At 40.8% G+C, this 21371-nt stretch overlaps 1 protein-coding gene across 2 annotated transcripts; it reads right to left on the reverse strand.

Moving 5' to 3' along the window:
* Positions 1-1668: 1668 nt before the first annotated feature.
* Positions 1669-21132, reverse strand: gad2 (glutamate decarboxylase 2). Of its 2 annotated transcripts, none has more exons than XM_040044030.1 (16): positions 21003-21132; positions 19846-19908; positions 19556-19699; positions 18671-18904; positions 17331-17421; positions 16252-16364; positions 15521-15636; positions 15016-15095; positions 13781-13835; positions 13492-13608; positions 11631-11695; positions 11434-11512; positions 11195-11344; positions 9854-9961; positions 8442-8531; positions 1669-5959 (listed from the first exon to the last, which is right to left on the reverse strand). In XM_040044030.1, the coding sequence occupies exons 1-16, from the start codon at positions 21007-21009 to the stop codon at positions 5786-5788; spliced, it is 1686 nt and encodes a 561-aa protein (XP_039899964.1). In that variant the 5' UTR covers positions 21010-21132; the 3' UTR covers positions 1669-5785. The 2 variants fall into 2 exon arrangements, with proteins under 2 accessions (XP_039899964.1, XP_039899963.1); XM_040044029.1 differs by lacking the exon at positions 21003-21132 and adding an exon at positions 20216-20989.
* Positions 21133-21371: the final 239 nt, after the last annotated feature.

Consider the following 21371-nt stretch of genomic DNA (forward strand, 5'->3'; position numbering starts at 1 on the left):
GTGACGCTAATCTGAAGGCTAGACCGTCCAATTTCACGCCTTTAAATTTTAAAGGCGTGTTTGTGTGTGTGTTTATACAATTGCTATTATGTTTGCACTTTATGTGTAATGTTACTGACTGCAGAGATCAGTAAGATGTGTGTATTTTTTATTTATTAGTTTTATTTATTTAATATTATTTTTTAATTGAATGACTGTCTAGTAGTTCACAGATGTCGAAAAACTGAGTGTGGTAAAGCCACTGATTTTTTTTATGTATATTTCTGCAATCTGCACATTGTACTGACTTTCATTTTAATGTTTACACCAGGGTTCCTTGTCAGCACTTTATGCTCAGATGTTTGTAAGCTAAAAATAAACTATTGTGTATGTTCAAATATACTGTTGTGATTGAAGAAGTTAAATAAAAATGTCAGTCATCAATTCATGCATCACCTCATGTCATCATAACAGAGGTCTGTCTTCCAGGAAAGAACAGTTTAAAATTAATGTAATATAGTATTGGCCATACTATATGATGTATTGCTTGTCTTTGTTTAATAATACAGAAGACAAAGACCTTAAAAAATAATCGCATATCGCATCGCAATTGCAATATTGGGGCAAAAAATCGCAATTAGATTATTTTCCATAATCGTTCAGCCCTAATGCCCACTCACATCCTGGGCCATCTGACCTCAGGAAATCACATGATAGGGTAGGGCTAGGTTTCACAATGAGCTCACCTGAAACCTTGTCTGATTGTGACCTACACCCATTTTCACACCTTGGCTCGTGAGGGACACTCCCACAGGGCTTAAATCTGGGCCTCTCCACCATTTGACCTTAGAACTGAAGAAGCTTCTCAGATGAGAGGTGAACCGTCTTCAAGCAAAGAAGTCCAGATGCTTTTCTTTCCAAGCTCCTTAAACTACGAACCTTCACAGACTGTCCAGAGAAAGTCATTGGTTACTTGTAATGCTGATCCTGGACGATCATCATTATGATGATTTAGGAACAACACTAGCACGGGATCATAATAGTCCAAGGTTGCATCAATGTGTTCATATTCTCATCTTATTACCAAGAAATCGAGACTCATCAGAGCAGACGATGGTTTTTAGCTGACCAGAGGAACCCAGTGTGGTCTTCTGCTGCTATACGGCATTTTCACCCAGAGAAGTTCAGATGATGGCATATTTGCTGAAATCTGGGGAAATCCCAGTAGATCAGCAGTTTCTGAAATACACCAACTGTGTGACATTCAGAGTTGCTGCCACAGAGTGTTGCTAATGAAGTGGCCCTGAGTGTATACTGTAAAATTTTACAGCTTTTTGTCTGAAAGCAGGTTTAGATATTTTAGCCATTTGGCTCCATTCACTAGTGTTTGAGGACTCATTAGTGCTGCAGGCTACAATGAGTATACTCATAAAACTGTAGGTTTGAGTAAAAATAACAGAGACTCACACTTTTTAGTTTGTTTTGGCAATATTTATTTCTATTTTCCCAAGAGCAACATATAGTTCAGGACAAATGAACGTTTGATAAAGCCAGCACAGCAGTTTGCAGAATGTATGATTCAAAATTGCACCATATTCAGTGAAATGATCTGCACTCTGAATACTGGGAGTTTTAACTGTTCTTATAAACAATATTTCTCATAAGCAAGAAACTAGGGTCTATTTTTTCCTTATATATTTGTTAAAGTCTAAGTTAAATTTATTTCGCATACATCCCACAGAGTCAAGGGCCTTTGTGAAACAAACATCAGAAACGGTGACACTGTGGGCACCATGACACAAGCCAACACACCGTCTCAGACACGCGAACAGAACGACAGCGGGCAGCTGAGAAACGTCAGAGGAAAGCGCGAGGATACGTTGTCACTGCTACCAGAGGGCGAAGCGGAAGAGAAAGAGAGAAAAAGGTCGTATAGGCGCAGAGCAGAGAGGAGCTTTCAGAAAGACATGCTGAGGGACTACACATATAGATATAATACGCTACGTTCAGAGCTGCGACAGTCTTCAAGCAGAAAGACAGAGGATAGAGAAAGTCAGATCAAGCGCGGAGAGGAGTACAATGCTAGGCGAGGTTAGCATGCTGGCGGCACAAAGAAACTTTACAGGAAGCTCAAGACACAGAGATCACATGTAAAGGCTAGAGCGACAGCACTAATCTACAAGCTAAGCTATACATCGGACACTAAAGCTAATTACAGGAGCTACACAAACTGTATATATGTATATATATAGAGATAGATAGATATAAATAGATATATAGGAGACTGTATATCAAACAAGCTGGATAGGCAAGGCATCGCATGCATGTCGTGCAAAGGAAGCAAGTCTAGCAGCAGCAGCAAGAGAAACAAAGTGTCTGGCTTTCCGAGACTACCAAAGTGAGATTTTATTGTCGCTGTAATAAATCAGATGCTGTCTGTGTCACAGTGTGGAAGCCAATTTTGGTTTGGGGCGAAACAGAAAGTAAAAATTTGAAACTTTAGGCAACTCTCCGTTGAGATGTAAAACATTTAAAGGAGAAGCTTTACAATATCTACAAACTGAGAAAAAATTAAATCCTTTCATTTCTGGCAGACCCTCGATTCAGTGCACATTCAGACCAAAGAGCTTAAATTACATATCTTGAGCAGTAGAATTTTTTTTAAACATCAACTTATGGACAACCATCGGACATTGCACGTTATTTGATCATGTGTATACTCTAAAGTGCACAACCTCCCATTTGGAGGAAAACTAGACAATACTGAAAAATTCATACTAAGGCAACACACTTACAAACACACTAAGGTACACAGTTGGCACATACCGTCAAGTATCACTTGTGCACGAAAAACACGGGGCTTCAGAGTCAAAATGGCTTTGCATATTCATTGAAAATCCAAACACCCGAGTCTCTGAGTAAGACTTGGAAGTATTTCAAAGTAAAATCTATCAGTTTCTTTAAAGCCAGTCCCTGAAACACATCTTTGAAATAGCTAGAAGTCACAAATCAAGTATCGAACATACATACATACATACACACAAGGAAAAAAGCCTTTTGGACAAACCGGATGAAAATACAGGTAATCTATATTGGAGATAGAGAAAATATGAAGAACTTTACCTCACAAATAGTCTCTGGTTAAATGTCTTATATACACGTATGTATACACAAAGATATGTACTTAGGACATCTTGAAATACTATTTACAGTCTATGATCAAAAGTGATTGTTCACTGACCGACCATGTTGAGCTATAATTGTGCTTTTCTAACTTGTTCTAATGAAAATGCTACAGAACCTCTGCCTGACAAATCAGGGTTCACATTCCAACTAACCCGCCTATGATAAGCCTGCTTTTACTCCAGGTTTCTTTTTTTGTCCTTGTTTTTTGCAAACTACCATGGGTTTGGTCTGGAAACTTGATTATCATTTACTATTGATCCTTTTGATATTATGCAGGATACATATATGCGTATGTATATATATATATAGATATATATATTGGACCCATACTCAAATATTGCTTGTGAATGCAGAAAGACAAAATCTCAGTTGCAATGCAAAGGGATGCGGCTCCTCCCAACAGTGATTTAGTGCAAGTAATGTCAGGTATACAGTAGCTGCAAATCTGGTTAAGATCCTATATCCCAACAATACCCCATTATTGCCCAATTCTTGGTTTCTTAAGATCCACAACCTTTCAGTAAGTGCTCATTCAAAAGCATGACTACAAAAAGAAAATATTTTCTTTCATATTTAAAGTTATAATCCTTAAGATTTCTGTCCTGGTTTGTTTGGCAGGCTAGCGGCAATTCGGTGCCACACAGCTTTGGGAGCAGTGCCCAGAGATGGTACTGGAATTAAAGAACCTGATGGGGCGAAAAAAGGGGATATGACTTAAACTGCCACCTGGGCAATGCACCATGTACCCTGTAACATCCAAGTTCCAGTAGGTTCACTGCAACCAGCACTAAAAAGCAATTCATTTGTAACATTTTAAATAAAACAAAATATATAGGAATTTTTTGCCAAACGTTGACATAGACTCTCTGTACAAGGAATATCCACAAAGTTAGATAACAGATCCATTCATAGTGAATCTTTAGTACTGCAAATTCCCTGTATATAAATGGCAGTGGGCATGCAGTGAAGCCAGGGCTATGATGCCCTTTGGGGCACCTTGGTAGCACTTTGCCTAAATGATCAATTGGACATACTTCCCATATACTGTTGTGCAAAAGAAACAAGGCAAGGACTAAATTTCAACATGCTTCCTTGTATGTCTTCCCCTTTTCAAGTCTCAAAGATGTGAGTTAATGATGCAGGCTGGCAGGAAGTTGTTCGTTCGGATGGAGTTGGTAATCCTACGTATTTGGGGTATACCTCTACTGAGCAATGAATTTAATTTGGGAGCTGTATTGGAACATCAGGGTTGTGATCAAATAGTCAAACAATTACCTAATTTGTCCTCCTTTAAAATGAAAATGTCAAGCGGTCAAGAAGAATTCTAAGAGAATTTGAAGTAATTTACATTAGACTCATTATGTTGTTTGGACTAAACTAATGTTCCCAACACAGCCTACATAAAGCAAACTGTAGACCCTTGGACATGTCTGGTCATGTGCACAGTTGGTATCCTTTCCAAGAAGAGAAAAAAAGTCTACTCAACTACTACCTTGGTGTGCTACTCAGTGCAAGGAAATGAATACATGTATGTAATGGCCCCTGGAAGCAGCAGATTGGCTTTCAGCAGTTAGTCTGTCAAATATGCAATGAAAAAACAAGGTTGTTAGGTGAAATGCTTTGGAAAACAACTGGTACTACTACCACACATAGCAACAGTAACAGGACACAAATACAGTTGATGACTACTGCAGAAAATCTGAAATCTATTCAATGCAGTTCAATACACTGGAAACTTAAGGATTATAGCTCAAGTGCCGATCTTCATTCTAACATATGGAGCAAAGCTAATTATACAGCAAGGATGGAAATGGATCCCATTTCGATGTATTCATGTAGCAAGTCAACAATGTCCAGCGACATGGGTTTTACAAGCCTTTATCGCCTAAACACATTAGAAAGAGAGTAAAAAAGTCTTAATAATCAATAAGCAGAGCAGCATCATGAGCTGCAGGTTGAACTGTCAAAGGCAGAGGTGATGGGTGGTGAACTGGCTTGATTGTAAATGCTTTGAACTGCTCTGTTTTCACGTTTCCATCATGCAGTCTGCTCTGGCTGGGTTATGTCTTTAACATGTGCTGGCACTGCGTAACAACACCAGGTAAGAGAAGGAGTTCTGCCCTGCTTTGAGTATAATGTGCAGATGTAAAGGCAGTTGATTAAGCTGAGGTAAGGTGAAGTGCTATTTTTGTTTTAAACGAGAAGTTTAAAATGCTTTAAAGTTACAATAGAACACAACCACGTTTGGCACTTAACAACGGACTCGGCAAATGAGAAATGATTGAGAAATAAACTCTTTCTCATCGACTTATTGCACAAGCATTTCATATCACAAAAATTACATATAAAGTTACGTCACTTACACTACTCTGGGATCTACTACACTACAGGAGAAGCAGACAGAAGCACTTTTACATAGCTTTGGACCAAGTCAGCCCACGGCAAAGCTACAATACGTAATATATGGATATATCTGCAGATCTTTTTTCTCAAATATACTCTTAAATATGAGACTTTGGAGGAAAGATTGAGAGAAAAGAAAATAAGTTTACCAGTACATTCACGACAAACAATTCATCCGTCAAGGGGAAAAGTACAAGAGGATTTGCAGAGATGTGTCTTATAGATCCTGGCCAAGTCGTTCAATCTCCTCAATAAGAAAGTCGATGTCCTCAAAGGTAGCAGCAGGATTTGAGATCACCATGCGAAAGAAGTTGACCTTGTCCCCTTGTGGCTGGTAGCTCACCATAGTTGTCCCGTACTCCATCATTCTGGCTTTTATGACGGGAGCCACCTGACAACATGCAACAAATACAGCATGAATTGCTGTTCCTTCAGGAAGAGAAAATAAAATATGTGAAAGATACACAGAAGGTCAGGGCAGAGACAAAATGGGCCATTGGGCGCAAATGAAAAAGTCTCCCAACCGTACCTCACAAACATGGTGAGCTATACAGCTAGATGCTTTGCAAGGTTAACCATGTTAACAAAGAATAGGTAAGCAGGTAAGCATCCTGTGAATTCACAGCGTTACGTGTCTTACCTCCTGCGTGCTCTAAGCAAGAAACACCCAGACCAGCACACAGTATTTTCAATAAATAGAGCGGGCCTGAAGCGGACTGTCCTCGATTTAGTGTTAAATGTGAGAAAGGATATCCTCAGACTATATCCTGACCTTGTGTTTGTTTTGAGTTTGTTTATGGTCATTTTGTGTCCTTCTTCTATTTACGTCAACTCATACTCATTTTGTGCAGATTACTACAGCAGGTTATTAATTTTCTAACGAGGCTGAAGGGGAAATAAAACTAAATGCAAAACACATGAGACAAACAACCACAAAACAAAAACAGGAAATATATTCAAATAAGGACAAACAGAACTCGAGTGAACTTAACAGAAGAGATGGGACGAGATGAGGAGATGAAGGGGAATACCAACGGGGCAAATAAAGCTGCAATAATGCATACAGTAAACAGAACTCAAATATAATAACACCTAAAGGCTAAAAGTGCTCAAGAGCAAAACAAAACCTAAACAAAACTAAAAAAAAGAAACACAAAACTATTAAAGAACAAGAATTCAGCAAACCCTGGGACGACTGTAGGATCTTGACATTTTCTCATAAATTTTGTGTCTGCATTTAATAAAATCACTGTTTACTTGCATTTTTAAATTTTTAAAATAAAAATGTAGGAAAATAATATTTTATTCTCAGTACTTTAAATGATTTGATTGCAGAACTACTTTTTTTCACAGATAATATCCCATTTTATTAGCATTTAGTTCGTGTTTTTACATTTTACATGGTTGTTAACTGTCGTCTAACTCAAATTGCAGGAACAGTTTGGGAGAGTATTGCCTGACTACTTCTCTTTCTGTGTAATCGGATCTAAATGGGTGCTTGTTTGTTTATACAAGTCAAAGTTCTTCCCAGGTTCATCAGACCTACAGACCATGTAGGTCATTTACCCCCCATCGATCTGACAGCTAAATGTAACAGCAGCTGGGTGCACAGCCCCATGACTACTGCTCCTGCCACGCTGAGAGGTTATCTCTAAGAGCGAAGCCAGGGGTGATGCTCATTTATTTTGTACTCAGCAGAGTCACGATGCTGGTGTAGATTCTTTGCAGTGATGAGCGGCGACAGATTCAATTTCATGTCTGAAACTCTCAGTGCTCGTTTTGACCGACGCTCGGCCTGTTAGACGGCTCACTGAGAGAAAACTCCTCAGCGTCTGTGTCTCTGGAATATCATTTTTAGGGCTTGGTTGGTTAGAGGATTTGTATAAAAAGGTTTCGTCGTGACCAACTTCAGGATATGCAGATGAGATCCAGCAAGTTCAAGTGACAGTTTGAGTGCAGCTTTAGCTTAAGGGCTTAAGTTAACCGTGGCTCATATGACCCAGAATAATCGTGCAAGAATTTTAATAAGTCTGTGGGTATTACCAAAACAGGCTTTAACACTCAGCTAACTTCTCGAGGAAGTTGGCTTCAGTTTCAGATTACTGCCTGCTAGATTAGTTAGTTGTTTCCATACAGCTCTCATCACATAATCAGTCATTTCTTTCCTAATGTCTTGCAGGTGTCTCACTGCAGTTGGCGTGCTTGCTGCAAAATAATTTACTGTGTGCTGATTTCCCTCAAATCAATCTTTTAACAGTTCCTCCCATTCTCCTCATCCATTAGAGGATGTCATTAAGACACGTGGAAACTGATGAGGGCTCCTTCAGTTCTCAGCTCTTCCTCAAAGTGCTAATCTGGCAGCATTACATCACCCCTCAGGCTCAGAGTCAGAGTGTGGAAAAGCTGTCCAGTCAGTCTGTCTACTCGGTGAAGCATGACCATGGTGTTTTTTCAAGTAATTTTTCAAAGAAAACAAAGGGAAACATCTGCATTTGCAGAGCAATGATGAAGCTGGTAACGATTTCTAGTCAACGGGAAGAGAGAGAAGTGGTCTTTGTATGGCAGACATGAACGCCATCTGTTTGTCCTGATTGTCAATTATGAGGCCCCTGCTGCTGTGGTATCCTCTGAATGGCCAGCACATTAGCCAGCTGAAAAGCCTCACTTCTTTTTAACCCGTACTCTGTGTCCTGTTTAAGACTGCTGCCATTTTTTTCTCCTCATGTGCAGGGCAAAGTATTATTTTAATCCTGAGTATAAGCTGCCCCTAATTAGACAGATGTGTGATAGTCGAGCTGGATATGAATGACGGGGCTCGTGAAAGTTGTGTTGGCGAGATACTACAGTGAGACTTCTTATCTGAGAGTACCCACCTTGTGCAGGTGTTTCTTTCTCTCCTCTTTGTCCTCCATGTAGCGGATGCCAGGCGGCAGGTACCAGAAGCAGACGTTGGTGTGCTGAGGCTGAGGGGACACACAGACGACAAGATATCAGAGGAATAAACTGAGGAAAAACAAACAGCGACTGAGTGCAGTTGTATAAAAAAAATAATTTAAAAAAATGCTGATTTATCTTGGCGTTCACGAGAGTAATGATTACTCAGAAGCCCATTAAATTTTAGAGCAGGTCTTGGTGTGCACATCTTTAAAACTTCAAAAGGACCCTGGTGCAGAATATGTTCTACTTTTTTATTTAATGGCAAATTATGAATTTAATTATATATGGCAAAGTAAAAAAAATATAGTAGGCAGGGCCAGACAGCAGAGGTGATATAATTTAGCACTAACCAATTCTGAAAATTAAGGATTCAACATGGATGAGGCGGCTATGTCCATCTTTTATATACAGTCTGTGTGCGTATTGCATATACCTACACCTTTATACACGCAGTTTAAACATGGTATACAGCCGTTTTGTAGAATTCAAAGCTATTCATGCCTAAAATCCTGCAGAAATCTTATGACATTAAAATGCTTGTATCCTAAGCCAAACTGATTTTGAATGAAAATGCTGATTTGCATCCCTGAGCAACAATCCAATATGAGTTCACAGCATCGGACAGGTAGCGTGCCTTCTGTCACTAGATGTCTGAAAGCTCCTCACAGTGCTATTTTCTGGCACCCGAATCCCTGCAAGAACTCCCCGCCTGCCTGTCTGCATAAGAGCGGAAGGGCATTCATTACCAACAGCTGACTAACCATGCACACCAGCCTCATTTATACAGCTGGGCTGGTTTGGCTGTAGTATATTCAACATCAGATTGATGTAATGGCTCAATGGAAGGCACAGACAAGTGAGCACCTGGGCCATTGCCCAGAGGACTTGGCTTTTTCTCATCCCCCTCTGGGTTATGATGCTCATAGCCTTTTTGGGGCTCAGCAGGAAAACAATAAGGCTTGAAACATTAAAGAGCTTTCATAATAAATTACCCCATGTGTCCAAGCACCCCTTTCATAAGAGAGTTTTCTTCATACCCACATATGTTTGTGTTGTACTTCAGTTTAGTGCAGGATATTTCAGACACCACGCTATTCATATGCATATGAGCAATTATGGGCCGTTGTGCTATTCATTAAACATAATAGCAGCACATTACACTGGCATCTGGAGGTAAAAATGGCATTCATCCAACTCAAAGCCAGAACACTCTGCATGGAAATCAAGTCAGCAATAATGACACTGAGGAAAAAGGAGCGACATGGGCTAATGTCAGCTACTTTTCCATGATTGTGTGACTGCAGATGAATTATCCTTTAGAGAGAGTGAAAGATGAATGTGAACATACTTTGCCATCAAAGACCATCTCGTATCCTTCCCTGTCTTTAATCTTGTTGTAGAGGTACTCGGACAGCTCCAGACACTTGTCAATCTGAGCCTCGAACCCAATGGTGCCCTGTCAAAGAAAAGATGTTTATCTGTAATTGCTCAAACTCCACAGCAGTATATAAATTTATTATATAGTATAGAGAACATTTGGCTTTGGGCTTCATCAGGGTCAATCTAAAACGTGTTACATATGCAGCCAAATGCATTTTAGCCAATGAGGGACCAACAAGGATAGGTTGAATATTTGACCATGTGATTTAAATCTGGTCATCTGGTCCCTGGAAATGGGGCGTGTCCAGCAGAAAACCTGTGTGGCATCTTATTTGGTCCATAAAACTTAAAAGTGGTGTTTTCCCCCCACCTGATGTCACATATCCACGACACAAGACACTTTCAAACAATAAATAAATACTGAATTAATATATATTAGTATATAGATTAAAGTATAAAAGCAATTTTAAAATGACAACAAACAAATAAAAGACATTTAGAAGTTGCTGTATGATCTCAGAGTTTGTCCTCTTCTCCGAAATTAAACTCAGTTTCCGTCATTTAATTTATTTGACGTCCATAATTCAAAATTTCAGGTTTTTATTTTTAGTTTTGACTTAATAACTCACAAAGTTTTTCTCTGAGTTTTGACACATTTTCTTAGAAGGGTGAATGACTGAAATTTTGAGAAGCTTTCATATACAATCTATGCATAAGCAATTAAAAAAAAAATAAATGCATTAATATAATATAGCAGAGCCAAAACGAAGATGAAAAGTGAAACAAGTGGAAGCAGCTTAATTAACTGAAAAAAGAGAGAAAGCATTTGCAACAGTCTGACAACAGCTGGATTAGCTTAATGACAGCCAGCATCAGCTGATGGTTCATCTGATACTCTTCTAACCATTAGTCTGACAAATCTTGCACAAGATGCACTTTTTAAGACAGTTTAACATCCTTAAATCTGCAAGCTGCTTTGCAACACATCTGGATCCACAGCTCTTCCTTTTCTAGCTGTGTCTGAATGAATAGTACGGCTGTTGTTACTGATTTCTGCTCTGTAGCAGCATGCCATCACTTTATCAATCAAAGGTGAGGTCTTGCTGCTGCTCTCCCTGCCTCTAGCTTTCCATGTAACAATGCAGAAGGCCAAGGAGGTCCCAGAACAGACCCATGCTGCCAAATATATACATTTTTGCAGACGGTACAACAATCGTCATTGATTATAGTGTTCTAGCATATTATTATTATTTATACCCTATTAATAGCTGCTTACAATCATCAAACTTTATATTTATATTTATATTACCTTAGCTCTCCACATGAGCCACAGCTTGAAGATGTCCACATGACGTCCACACTGCAGCGCCTTGTCTCCGGTGTCGTAAGAAAGATCGTAGTGTTTGTCCTGCTGGAATAGGTAGCAGGCGTGCATCTGGTTGCAGTTCTGCATAAGACCCTGTGAAGTGAGAGCCAGAGCATTTACAGAATCACCTCAATAAACAAAAGCAGGAACACGCAGCATGGGGCTGAGAATTTGAGGCCTACCTCCTCTCTGACCAGCAGGGCAGAACACTGCAGAGGGACGGACATCATTTTGTGTGGATTCCATGTGACTGAATTGGCCCTGCAGTTTAAAAAAAACAAAACAAAAAGAACCAACCATCATTCAACGTTATATCAAATGCTCATTAGCTTGTAATATTTGCCCATTTGGGGCCAAACCGCATAAAACAGTTACTTGCCTCTCAACTCCGTCCAGCTTCCACCTGTGTCTCCTGGACATGAGCAGACTTCCTCCCCATGCTCCCTGAAACACGAAGAGATGAAAGACATTAGCATCCACATTTAATAAACCATCCATGTATAAAACTGATGGTGAAATCCTGACGCGTCTTAAGAAAAATGAACTGTCTCAGTCTTTCCACAATACAAAGAAGTACTGCTGTAGTAAATAAAAAAACCTCAGCACTGCTCCTTGTGGTTAAACTTTCGAAAATTAAGTCTGAGCACAAAATGACAGACATCATACTGGCAGCTCATTACCCGAACTTTGTGCCATAAGTTTAAAAAAAAGAATTGCTGTTTTAATTAATACAAAATGTTTTTTTTTACTGTAAAAATTATTTCTATCCGATTTCCTGTCATTTAATGGTTTGTGTACTACTGACTTCATCCACTCACACAGTAAATACTCCAACATGTATGCCAAGCTCCTCTGCATTTTTCCTATTTTGCAAAGCCATCTACAATGCCTGATTAGACACCTGGGTGGGCCAATTTTGCCCCCCTGGCCACATGTTTAACACTCCAGCACTAAAGCCTTTGATTTCTGTAGAAGTTCTGCCAACTAGCCCAACCTCATTTAATATTTAAGCTTTAAAAACACAACAGGGACTATTTTTGTGACACACACACACACACACACAGTAGTAGTATTAGTACACTTTAATATCACTGTTTTGTCTATGAATATATACACTGCATCTGTTCAAGTGCTTCCTAATGAATATATCTAATCAGCCAATCACATGGCAACATCTGAGTGATGTGGTCATGGACACTGACATGGTCAAGACGACCTGCTGAAGCTCAAACTGAGCATCAAAATGGGGAAGAAAGGTGATTTAACTGATGTGGGATGGTTGTTGGAGTCAGACTGAATAATTCAGAAACTGCTGTTTTATCAGGATTTTCTTACACAACCATTTCTAAGGTTTAAAGAGAATGGCCGGAAAAAGCAAAAGTATCCGGTGTCAGAGGTCTTAACGGAATGGCCACACTGCAGATACGAAGGCAAGAGTAACTCTAATAATTATTCGTTATAACCAAAGTATGAAGCAGAGCAGCTCTGAATGCACAACTTTGACTTTTTGTCACCAGATCTCAATCTAATAGGGACCTCTGGGATGGAGTGAAATGGGAAATTAGCAGCATGGATGTCGAGACAACAAATCTGCAGCAACTGTGCAATGGTGTGATGTCAAAAGGGACCAACACCCCTGAGGAGCGTGTCCAGCACCTCGCTAAATCTATGTTTGGAAGAATTAAGGCAGACCTGAGGGCAAAAAGGGGGCCAAAGGTGTACCACATAAAGTGCATTAATAAGTGAGTATATGTCTTTCTGGGAGCTGTAGCTAGAAAATTTAGCAGATAAACCAATGAAAATGATTAACAATCACAATGTGTGTGTGTGCGTGCGTGCTTTTTTTTACCCATCTCAGCTAGTTGAGGGATGACAGACAAGGCCATTTATTGCTCTTAATAGAGGTGTCCCCCTGTCAGGACTAAATCACTTTCATTAAGAGATAGAGTTCCTTCAGTGAGACGGCCCATGATGGTAAAGTCAGGGGAGGAGATGATTTACAGCCTCTGTTCCAGTTTTTCTAATCTCCAGTGTTAGATAGGAAATGGCGCGCTCTCTATCTGGGTCAACCGCAAGCAGTTAGAGGCGAGACAGACATAATAGATTTGTCAAACTCAGAGGTGAGCTCTTTGCTTCTGTGTATGCCTCCATTAAAATCCCTCTTGTGCACAAACACTCCAAAAATCCCACATGTGAAAGGTCAATGTGACACTTTAAATGAATCAGGAAGCTTTACTCACATCCACGTGCATCCAGATGTTGTACTTTTTGCAAATGTCAGAAATGGCAATGAGGGGGTCAAAAGCTCCGTACACTGTTGTCCCAGCAGTCGCACTTACGAAGAAAGGTACAAAACCCTGCACAAGAGCAACCAAAATACTGCATATGAGGCCGTTATGTTGTTACAATATGTTCCCAAATTTCCCTCATCATCTCTGCAGTTTCAGTCGAGTGCACCCCATAAAATCAAAACTGTATGAAGTCATATCTGTCTATTTATAGCAGGGTAATAAATGTACATCATCTTACCTTCTGTTTTGCCTCCAGAATTCGCCTCTCAAGGTCAGCTGGGATCAATTTACCGCTGCAAAGGGAAAACAAGCTTTAGTTGGCTTTAAAGTTGTTTGTCATACTGTCAGTGGGCAAAGAAGGCCTCTACCTTAAAAACAAAAGGCAACACAGGAACAGAAATACAGAAAATATAAGTGCAAGTATTGCATTTGAAATTCTACTTAAAGGGACAGGACAGCGTCGGCACCAGAGCACATGGAGTGGATGGGCAACTAACTTTGACAGGGAGGCATAAGACTTGACTTACTCTGGTATTTAACCTAATAATTAACACTGGCATGATTGTTACTACAACATTTGAGGTATTAAACTTTTTTATTGCCAAATTTTATTGCTTAATTTTACTTTTAGTTCTAAATGCCAGTAGAATTCAGCTTAGGGGGCACAGTGACCTTTATGGATGGGCTTGGACCCCCAGAGCCCGTCTATAATGCTCACACTGCGACTATACAAGCCAAAGTCCACCCGCTCATCCATTTTCTTCCAGGCACGCTGTAAACATTAATGTCACCTCTCTTGACTTTAATGTTTAATGTTAGCTACTGCTTCCGTTGGTTGGGGAATGTAAGCAACGGAAACAGTTTTGTAGGTTATTCGGTTGACCTATTCACGATTACTTGAAAGAGACAATGCTGATACTCTGTTTGATGCTCTTAACGCCTCGAGGAGAGTTCCATCAGATTCAAGAGGTGGACATCTCTCCATAACTGAGCACAAAACAGATCAGTTGGATAAAGCGAAACACAGATGAGAGGGAGAAAACAATGTAAATGTAATTTTGGGAGGAACTGTCCCTTTAAGTACAACTATAAGCAGTAATATATAAAGGATTTCATATCATATTATAAGGTTACAAATAGTCATGAGTCATTGTTAAGTATTGTAGTTACACATCATTGAGTGTTTTCCAGTCTAGGGTTTGGACTTCTTTTAAAGGGTCACAAGATGAAATATAAATTTGAATCCTAAGCTGAACAGGAGAGACACATTTTTACTGTTACTTGTGAACATTATCAGGTCTTTAGGCATTATTGGTTTGGATAAAACCAGTTTGTGAAGATTAGAAGGCTGTAGTGTTTCTCCACAACAGTACAATAATAACTGTTTCTATATCGAGTGTTTTTAACATCAAAAACAATGAATATGCCTCATGGTTTAACTGAAGTATGATGCACGACTGAAGCCAGTTTTACCTTTGATCTGCTTTGATGCAGATCACGCTTTCGGTCCCAATGCCGAGAGCTGCTGCACCTTTTTTGATTGAAAAATGGCTCTAAGAGTTGAAGACAAGGGGGGGGAGAAGATAATGAGTGACTGGATCTGTAAATATGTACGTCTTATGAAAGATTTGTTTGTAATTTCATTGCTTTTTTCCTCACAGCATCTTTCAGCTGTCCTTTAAAGATGAAGGTGACATGCACACCAGTCACCTCGTGTCCTTCTGCATGCGACGTGCATAATGTCAGCTTTTTATCAGCAGCGGTGGAGTTAAAGTGACACGTAGTCACACATCAAGCACAGCTACAGTTACCATGAGATCTTTTTTGTGTTATTCTAGCAGCTGAAAGATACATTTTTTGACATTTGACTTAAAGAAATGTCCAAATAGTGTTCAGTGTTCACCGTTTGAGCCAAGCAGACACACACTGACGATGCCGTGAGGAAATAATCGAGCGGATTTTAAACACGGATGCCTACATGTTCGGATGTGAAGGCCACCAGTCTGGGAACGGATGACATTCCCTTCTCTTTCACCTCAGGGAACATCTTGAAGCGGGCCAGCAGCATGGCGTACATGTTAGAAATAGCACCACCTGGAGGACAGACAGGATTGAGTTAGGGACGTGTCTCCAGGGAGTGATGCAGGGTTTCTAAACGATTGCTCCCTTATTCTCAAGGAGCTGCCACAGTAGATAGCTCTGCATGTTTCCTGACACAAGACCAAAGGAATCTGTGTCTTCTCCTTGGATTGAACCACAAATCTTTTGCTTGTTAGGTAAATGTGTAAGCCAATAAACTACTGATAAAAAAAGTAGGCTGCTACATTGTTTCAATATGTCCATGTTCATGTAAAACAAACTTTTGTTTATCAAGAGCATATCAAGAAATGACAAAGCATCCAAAATTGCATCTCGCTGTCCACAATGTCACAGCCAATCACAGGCTTTGTCAGTAAATTCTCCGATGATTGCCTCTCATTATGAAGTGCATGGGAGAAATTAAAGATTGGGGTGGGTGAGGGGGAGGGGGCTTAAACTGAAAATTATTTTATGCTAATTGGCTTTGAAACACGTTCCATTTATATCATCAAAATGCAAATTGACACGTTACAACACACACATACACACACACACACACACAGCCAGTTCCATCTCCAGTCAAACAGAGGGGTGTCAGAGCGCTCTGCGCCACCTGCCATGCAAACATACCAGGAGAAAAAATGCCATCTCCTCGCCCATCCGGCCAGCCAATGATCTCCCTCATCTTCTTCAGAGTGACGTACTCCAGCAGCACAAAGACAGGAGCTACCTCATAGGTGAACCTGCACGTTACACAAGACGCATCACATGGCGCTCGTTACATGAGCACGGTGCCATCGTGACTCATCAACAAATAAAAAGCTGCCATTAAACTGACATTATTTTTTTAAAATCTGAAGTTTGGACGTTTCAGGAAAGGAGGGTTGTCGTTGGCCTGTGCAGAGGTTCATTTAAAAAATGCTCAGATTCTGAGGTTTTCTGGAGGTTTCTGGCTTCACTTTTGAAGAAGTGCAGAATTACTGTCAATCGTGTGCACACATTTTAACAGCTCTGATGCATTCTCAAGTTTTTTCCATTCATATAGAAACACTTAAATGCACATGAAAATATTTTTTTTTCAAGCCAAACACCCAAAATTTGACTGACAAAATGCACTCCTTTAATATTTTGAACTCCCACATTTTCATCATCCTGCTCCTATTTAAAACTTGCATCTCTGTTGTGTGCTCCCTAATATTTCTATATATATTTCTAAATATATTTTTGCATTAAGATACTGGCTGTATTCATTTGAACCTCCCTCCACTGTAAACAGCAGGTTCACTTTTCATTTCCTCACAGTTGCCAAAAGAGTTTATCTCCCCCAAAACACACATGTGAAATTAGCTCCAGATTAGTCTGAATTTAATTTCAGAGCTAATTTTCTCCTCTTGAATCCCCAGGAGGATCAGAGGTGAAGGGGGGGGGGGAGGGAATAAAAGGCTGAGGGGGAAGAGGGGGGAGCCTTGTGGGTGCAAGGGGGGGCTGAGGGGTGGGGGCCTGCCTTTCATTTCACCCCTTTTCATTTGCCATGACTGAGTGTGTGTGTGTGTGTGTGTGTGTGTGTGGGGGGGGGGGGGGGGGGGGGGGGGGCGCTATCAGGCCATGCAGACGCAGAGCAGACTGCGCGCGGATGGTTCGGAAATGGAATCCATTGTCATTATCGTTATCACCGCTTAAAATCGCGATGAAGCAGGCCACATACTTACATATTGGTGTTGGCGGTGGATGTTAGCCAATCGGCTGCAAGTCCGACCATGTCTAATCCCGTGGAGAGCTGATTGAAGTACCTGGGGTGGGCTGAAGGGAAAGGAGCAGAGGATGGAGAAGGCAAAGAGGAGGAGTGTGAGATGGCTGCAATTTTAAGGTTTTCCTTAGCGAGCAGAAGCTGTCATCTTCTGAGCGCTTTAATTGCGGGTTAGAATTGTAGCTGCAGAGTCAACTTAAAAAAAAAAACACCTGAATGAAAACACCAAATGATGAGAACATTTGGTGTAATGTAAAAGGTAAACACACAAACCATGTTACAGCACTGACACGTGATTAGATCTCAGTGTGCGTCATAAACACGGGCGTTAAAAAAAAAAGTGTAATTTATGGGGGTGATCAAGCAAAAAAAGAAAGAAAGAAAAAAGACAAAGGAAGGAAGATATAACTGCACTTATAAATCTGGTGCAAGTCCTTCTCAACACCATATAATTCCTAAATAATAATAATAAACATTTTTCTCGTAGCAGAGGAAAATTGCTGATAAATGGTTACAATAAATGATTGAAATCCTCACATCTTTGCTCATATCCGCATTACAGTGTGATTTAAATTGTTTTTAAGGTTGTTAAATATTCATCACCACCATAAACTATTTTTTCAGTTTTTCTCTTTCATTTTTTTTGGAGGCTGAAATCTGTCCTGTGGCGTTGCTGTAAATCCCCCCCTGCGTGTGTCACTCAGGGGAGAATAATGGACTTGGCCTATGAAGCCTGGTTATTAGCCTATTATCTCCTACTTGGTGAACCAGATTTACTGCGTCACTGCATTTATCGGTCTGGTGGTCAGGAGGAGGAAAAGGAGCACAACTGTGTTGATGCTTTATAGGCATCATTTATCATTTTATTTATTTATTTATTAAACCCGGAACACGTTAAAGACGTTTTCTTTGTTTGCCTCTCTCTTTCCGGGTCGGTTTTTTAAGCTTACCGCTTTCGTGTTTCCAGTTTAGTTTTGCAGTAACTCGAGTTTTAAATAATTTGTAGGGTGTAACATAATTTTCACAGTGGCTCTCTGTAGTTTATATAGCTTTTCTTTTTATTTTATTGTAAACGTGTTTTTAATTTGCCATTTATATGCGTGAATATTGGAATTTTGGCAGATTTCACACAAAGATGAGCGAAAGGCCGGGATTCAGGCCTGCGCGTGATGATACAGCCTGGGGGGAAATTTTTTCCAACACTCCGAAGCATAAATTTTTTTTTTTAAATAAACATATGTGTATATTAAAAAGTGAATTTATTGATTTGCATGCATGCAATAAAATCAGACCCAGGCCTACCTGTTTTGATGGCGTATTTCAATGTAGCGCGACAGCTGATCAAGATGTCGTCCAGAGTCGCAGGTTCGTCCTGCAGCTCCCAGTTGTTCATCTGAAGCAGCTCGTTCGGATAATGAAAATCAATAACTTTCGTTTCCCGGTCGAAAGACTCCACTATGTAGGCCAGTAAAATATCCACAACTTCCTGCAGGAAGGTCATCGTTTTGGTATCACCGTCCGTGGCCGGTAACAGGTCTGCGAGAGGGGGGTGGATGGATTACAGTGGAGACATTTTGTGATTTTTATTTGAGGACGGAGGAATGTGTGCAAAAAAAATGCTCCCACGCAATATTAAGATTCACATGTACACGAGTCAAAGTTTTATTTATTTTTTTGTCTTTGAATTTTTCCTCCATACAAACAAATAAATATTTCATATTGTTTCCACGTCCGAACACTGATTCTGCTTTATACGAAAATCTCGTGTTTTGCGCTCAACACCTCAAAACACACGATTCTGGTGAAGGTGACCTCTCGGAAATAGCCCCTCTCTGAGGAGAACAGACCAACATAACTCCTCTCTCAGAATGTGGTGAAAAAATGAAAATGATGGACAAAACTATTCATCCAATACACAATGTGTTATTTTATAAATTGAGATTAAAGCGGATAACTTCAGCCAATCATTTCTCAGGAGTTTGTGCGATCAGATGCAAACATTTGGTACGCATTTTGAGATTATTTCCTTTTATAGTTAAGATGATTATATACAAATATTGCATAAAAACAATGTCTATTTTCTAGCCTACTTCGCACAGTGAAAACTGCTCAATGTAAAGCCAAGTCTGGACTCGGGGAAGAAAATAAATCTTAAAATTAATCCAGCTTCACAGTGCACTTTCGTACCTGTTGAATAGAGGTCGGAGAAGCCCACAGCAGCTTTGGTGCAGTTGCAGGATTTGTTGCAGCCGCAGGTTCCTGCAGCCGTCTCGGGCGGCTGCTTGACGCCCGGCTCGGCGGCTTTCTCCACCTCCCCGACATTTAGCAGCGCTTTGGAAACCCACAAAAAAGAGCATCGAAATATATATTTTTATTACTCTAGGGCCAGACAGTTATGATGGAAATAGCTGGCACGTTTGCCTAAAAATAGCTTCCCCTCCGTCTCCACCCCCACCCCCGCTCCTTCCCCAACATACCACATAATTTCGATCCAATTCCTCCGGATAATTTCTGGGCCGCTGCTTGGCACCAAGCCCTGGCTGAAAGAGAGAAGTGGGATAAATCAGATAAGGGATGTGCTGGCTTCAGCTTCAGTCCAAGTTTAGGGAAACACAAAAGGCGCCATGCAACTTGGAATAAAACAGCTCTTTAGATACACGAAAAATGTCTCATGTGGAGAAAAATAAGAAAGAAAGAAGCAAAAAGAAAAAAAAGAAAGCAGGATTGTTGCCTATTATAAGGCCTGTCTGGTGGTTCGGTGAATGCAGGGCACTGGCTTGAGACAACGCTCAGGAATTACTGCGCCCGGTCCATCAGGAGGTGGTTTGAAGACAAAAAGCCACTCACGCGTACTCGGGCTCTGACTCCCGGTATTGGCCCCAGCATTATCTCCGCCAAGAGACCAGAACCCGTGTGATGCCATTGTTGCCGGTAGTTAGGAGCTGCAGGAGGCGCGGAGACCGACAGAGCCCATCCACACGCGACGACCGGGAGCTGTTCAGAGCCGATGTGGTGCTGAATCTGACCAGACCTTTCAGACTGCTTGAAATCCAGCCGTGCATCCGACAGACGCTTTAATTCGCTGGAAAGACACTACAAATAAACCGACCCTCGTATGTGCGTGTGTGAGCGTGGGGTGGGTAAAAAAAAATAAAAGAAATCACAAAAGGCGTCCTCGCTTCCTCCTTTGCAGGCGTCCACAGGTGCACGAAGCATGAAGCGCCGTGTCCAGAAAGAAATCCGCAAACACTTGACCGGCGCAGAGCAGCCACGCTCTTTACTTAATAGGGGAAAAAATGCAATACAGCGCAAGATAGTTTGCGCAAGTTCCGGATGTAGTGAAATGTCTTTTGATGCAAAGCTGCTACATTATACAAAAAATGACTCAGAGAAAAACAATAAGCAAAAAGAAAATGGTGATGAAAATGGTGGAGGGGGAAAAAAGCAGCTATGAGGCTACAGCTGCTGGTAAATATGCGGCGCACAAGCCATGCCTAATTGCAGCCAACCTAAATTTCACGTCACTAAAGCAATCCCGTGGTGATTCACTTCAGGTCATGACGAGCCGCGCTGCGTCGTGCGTCGTGACTCCATACATCCCCGACATTTTTGGCCCCCTGCGCACAGAACTTACCCTCCATACAGACACTGAACGCCAACTAATTCATCTGCCCAGCAATCGCAGACCTATTTTTTCAGACCTCTAATTGCCCGCCTCCGGTGGAGGAGACAGCGGGGCGGAGAGGGGACTCGGTTCAAATGCACAGAGTGTTCGTGGGTCCCTCCTCTCTCCGCTCACTCCAGGGGCGCGTTACTCCGAAAATATTTATTACTGAGAGAGGGGCTTGCTTTACTTTCTTTACTCACAAAGTGGTTTTTTTTTGTCTGATTTTGAGACACCCCCCCTCCACCCACCCCATCCAAAATAAAGTTAAGCCGGTAAATCTGTAGTTTAACTGCGTCAAAATATCCGGATACAAGGAGGAAAACAAATGGGAATAGT

This window comes from Simochromis diagramma, unplaced genomic scaffold (assembly GCF_900408965.1).
Source record: "Simochromis diagramma unplaced genomic scaffold, fSimDia1.1 OVJJ01000602.1, whole genome shotgun sequence".
NCBI classification, from domain to species: Eukaryota; Metazoa; Chordata; class Actinopteri; order Cichliformes; family Cichlidae; genus Simochromis; species Simochromis diagramma.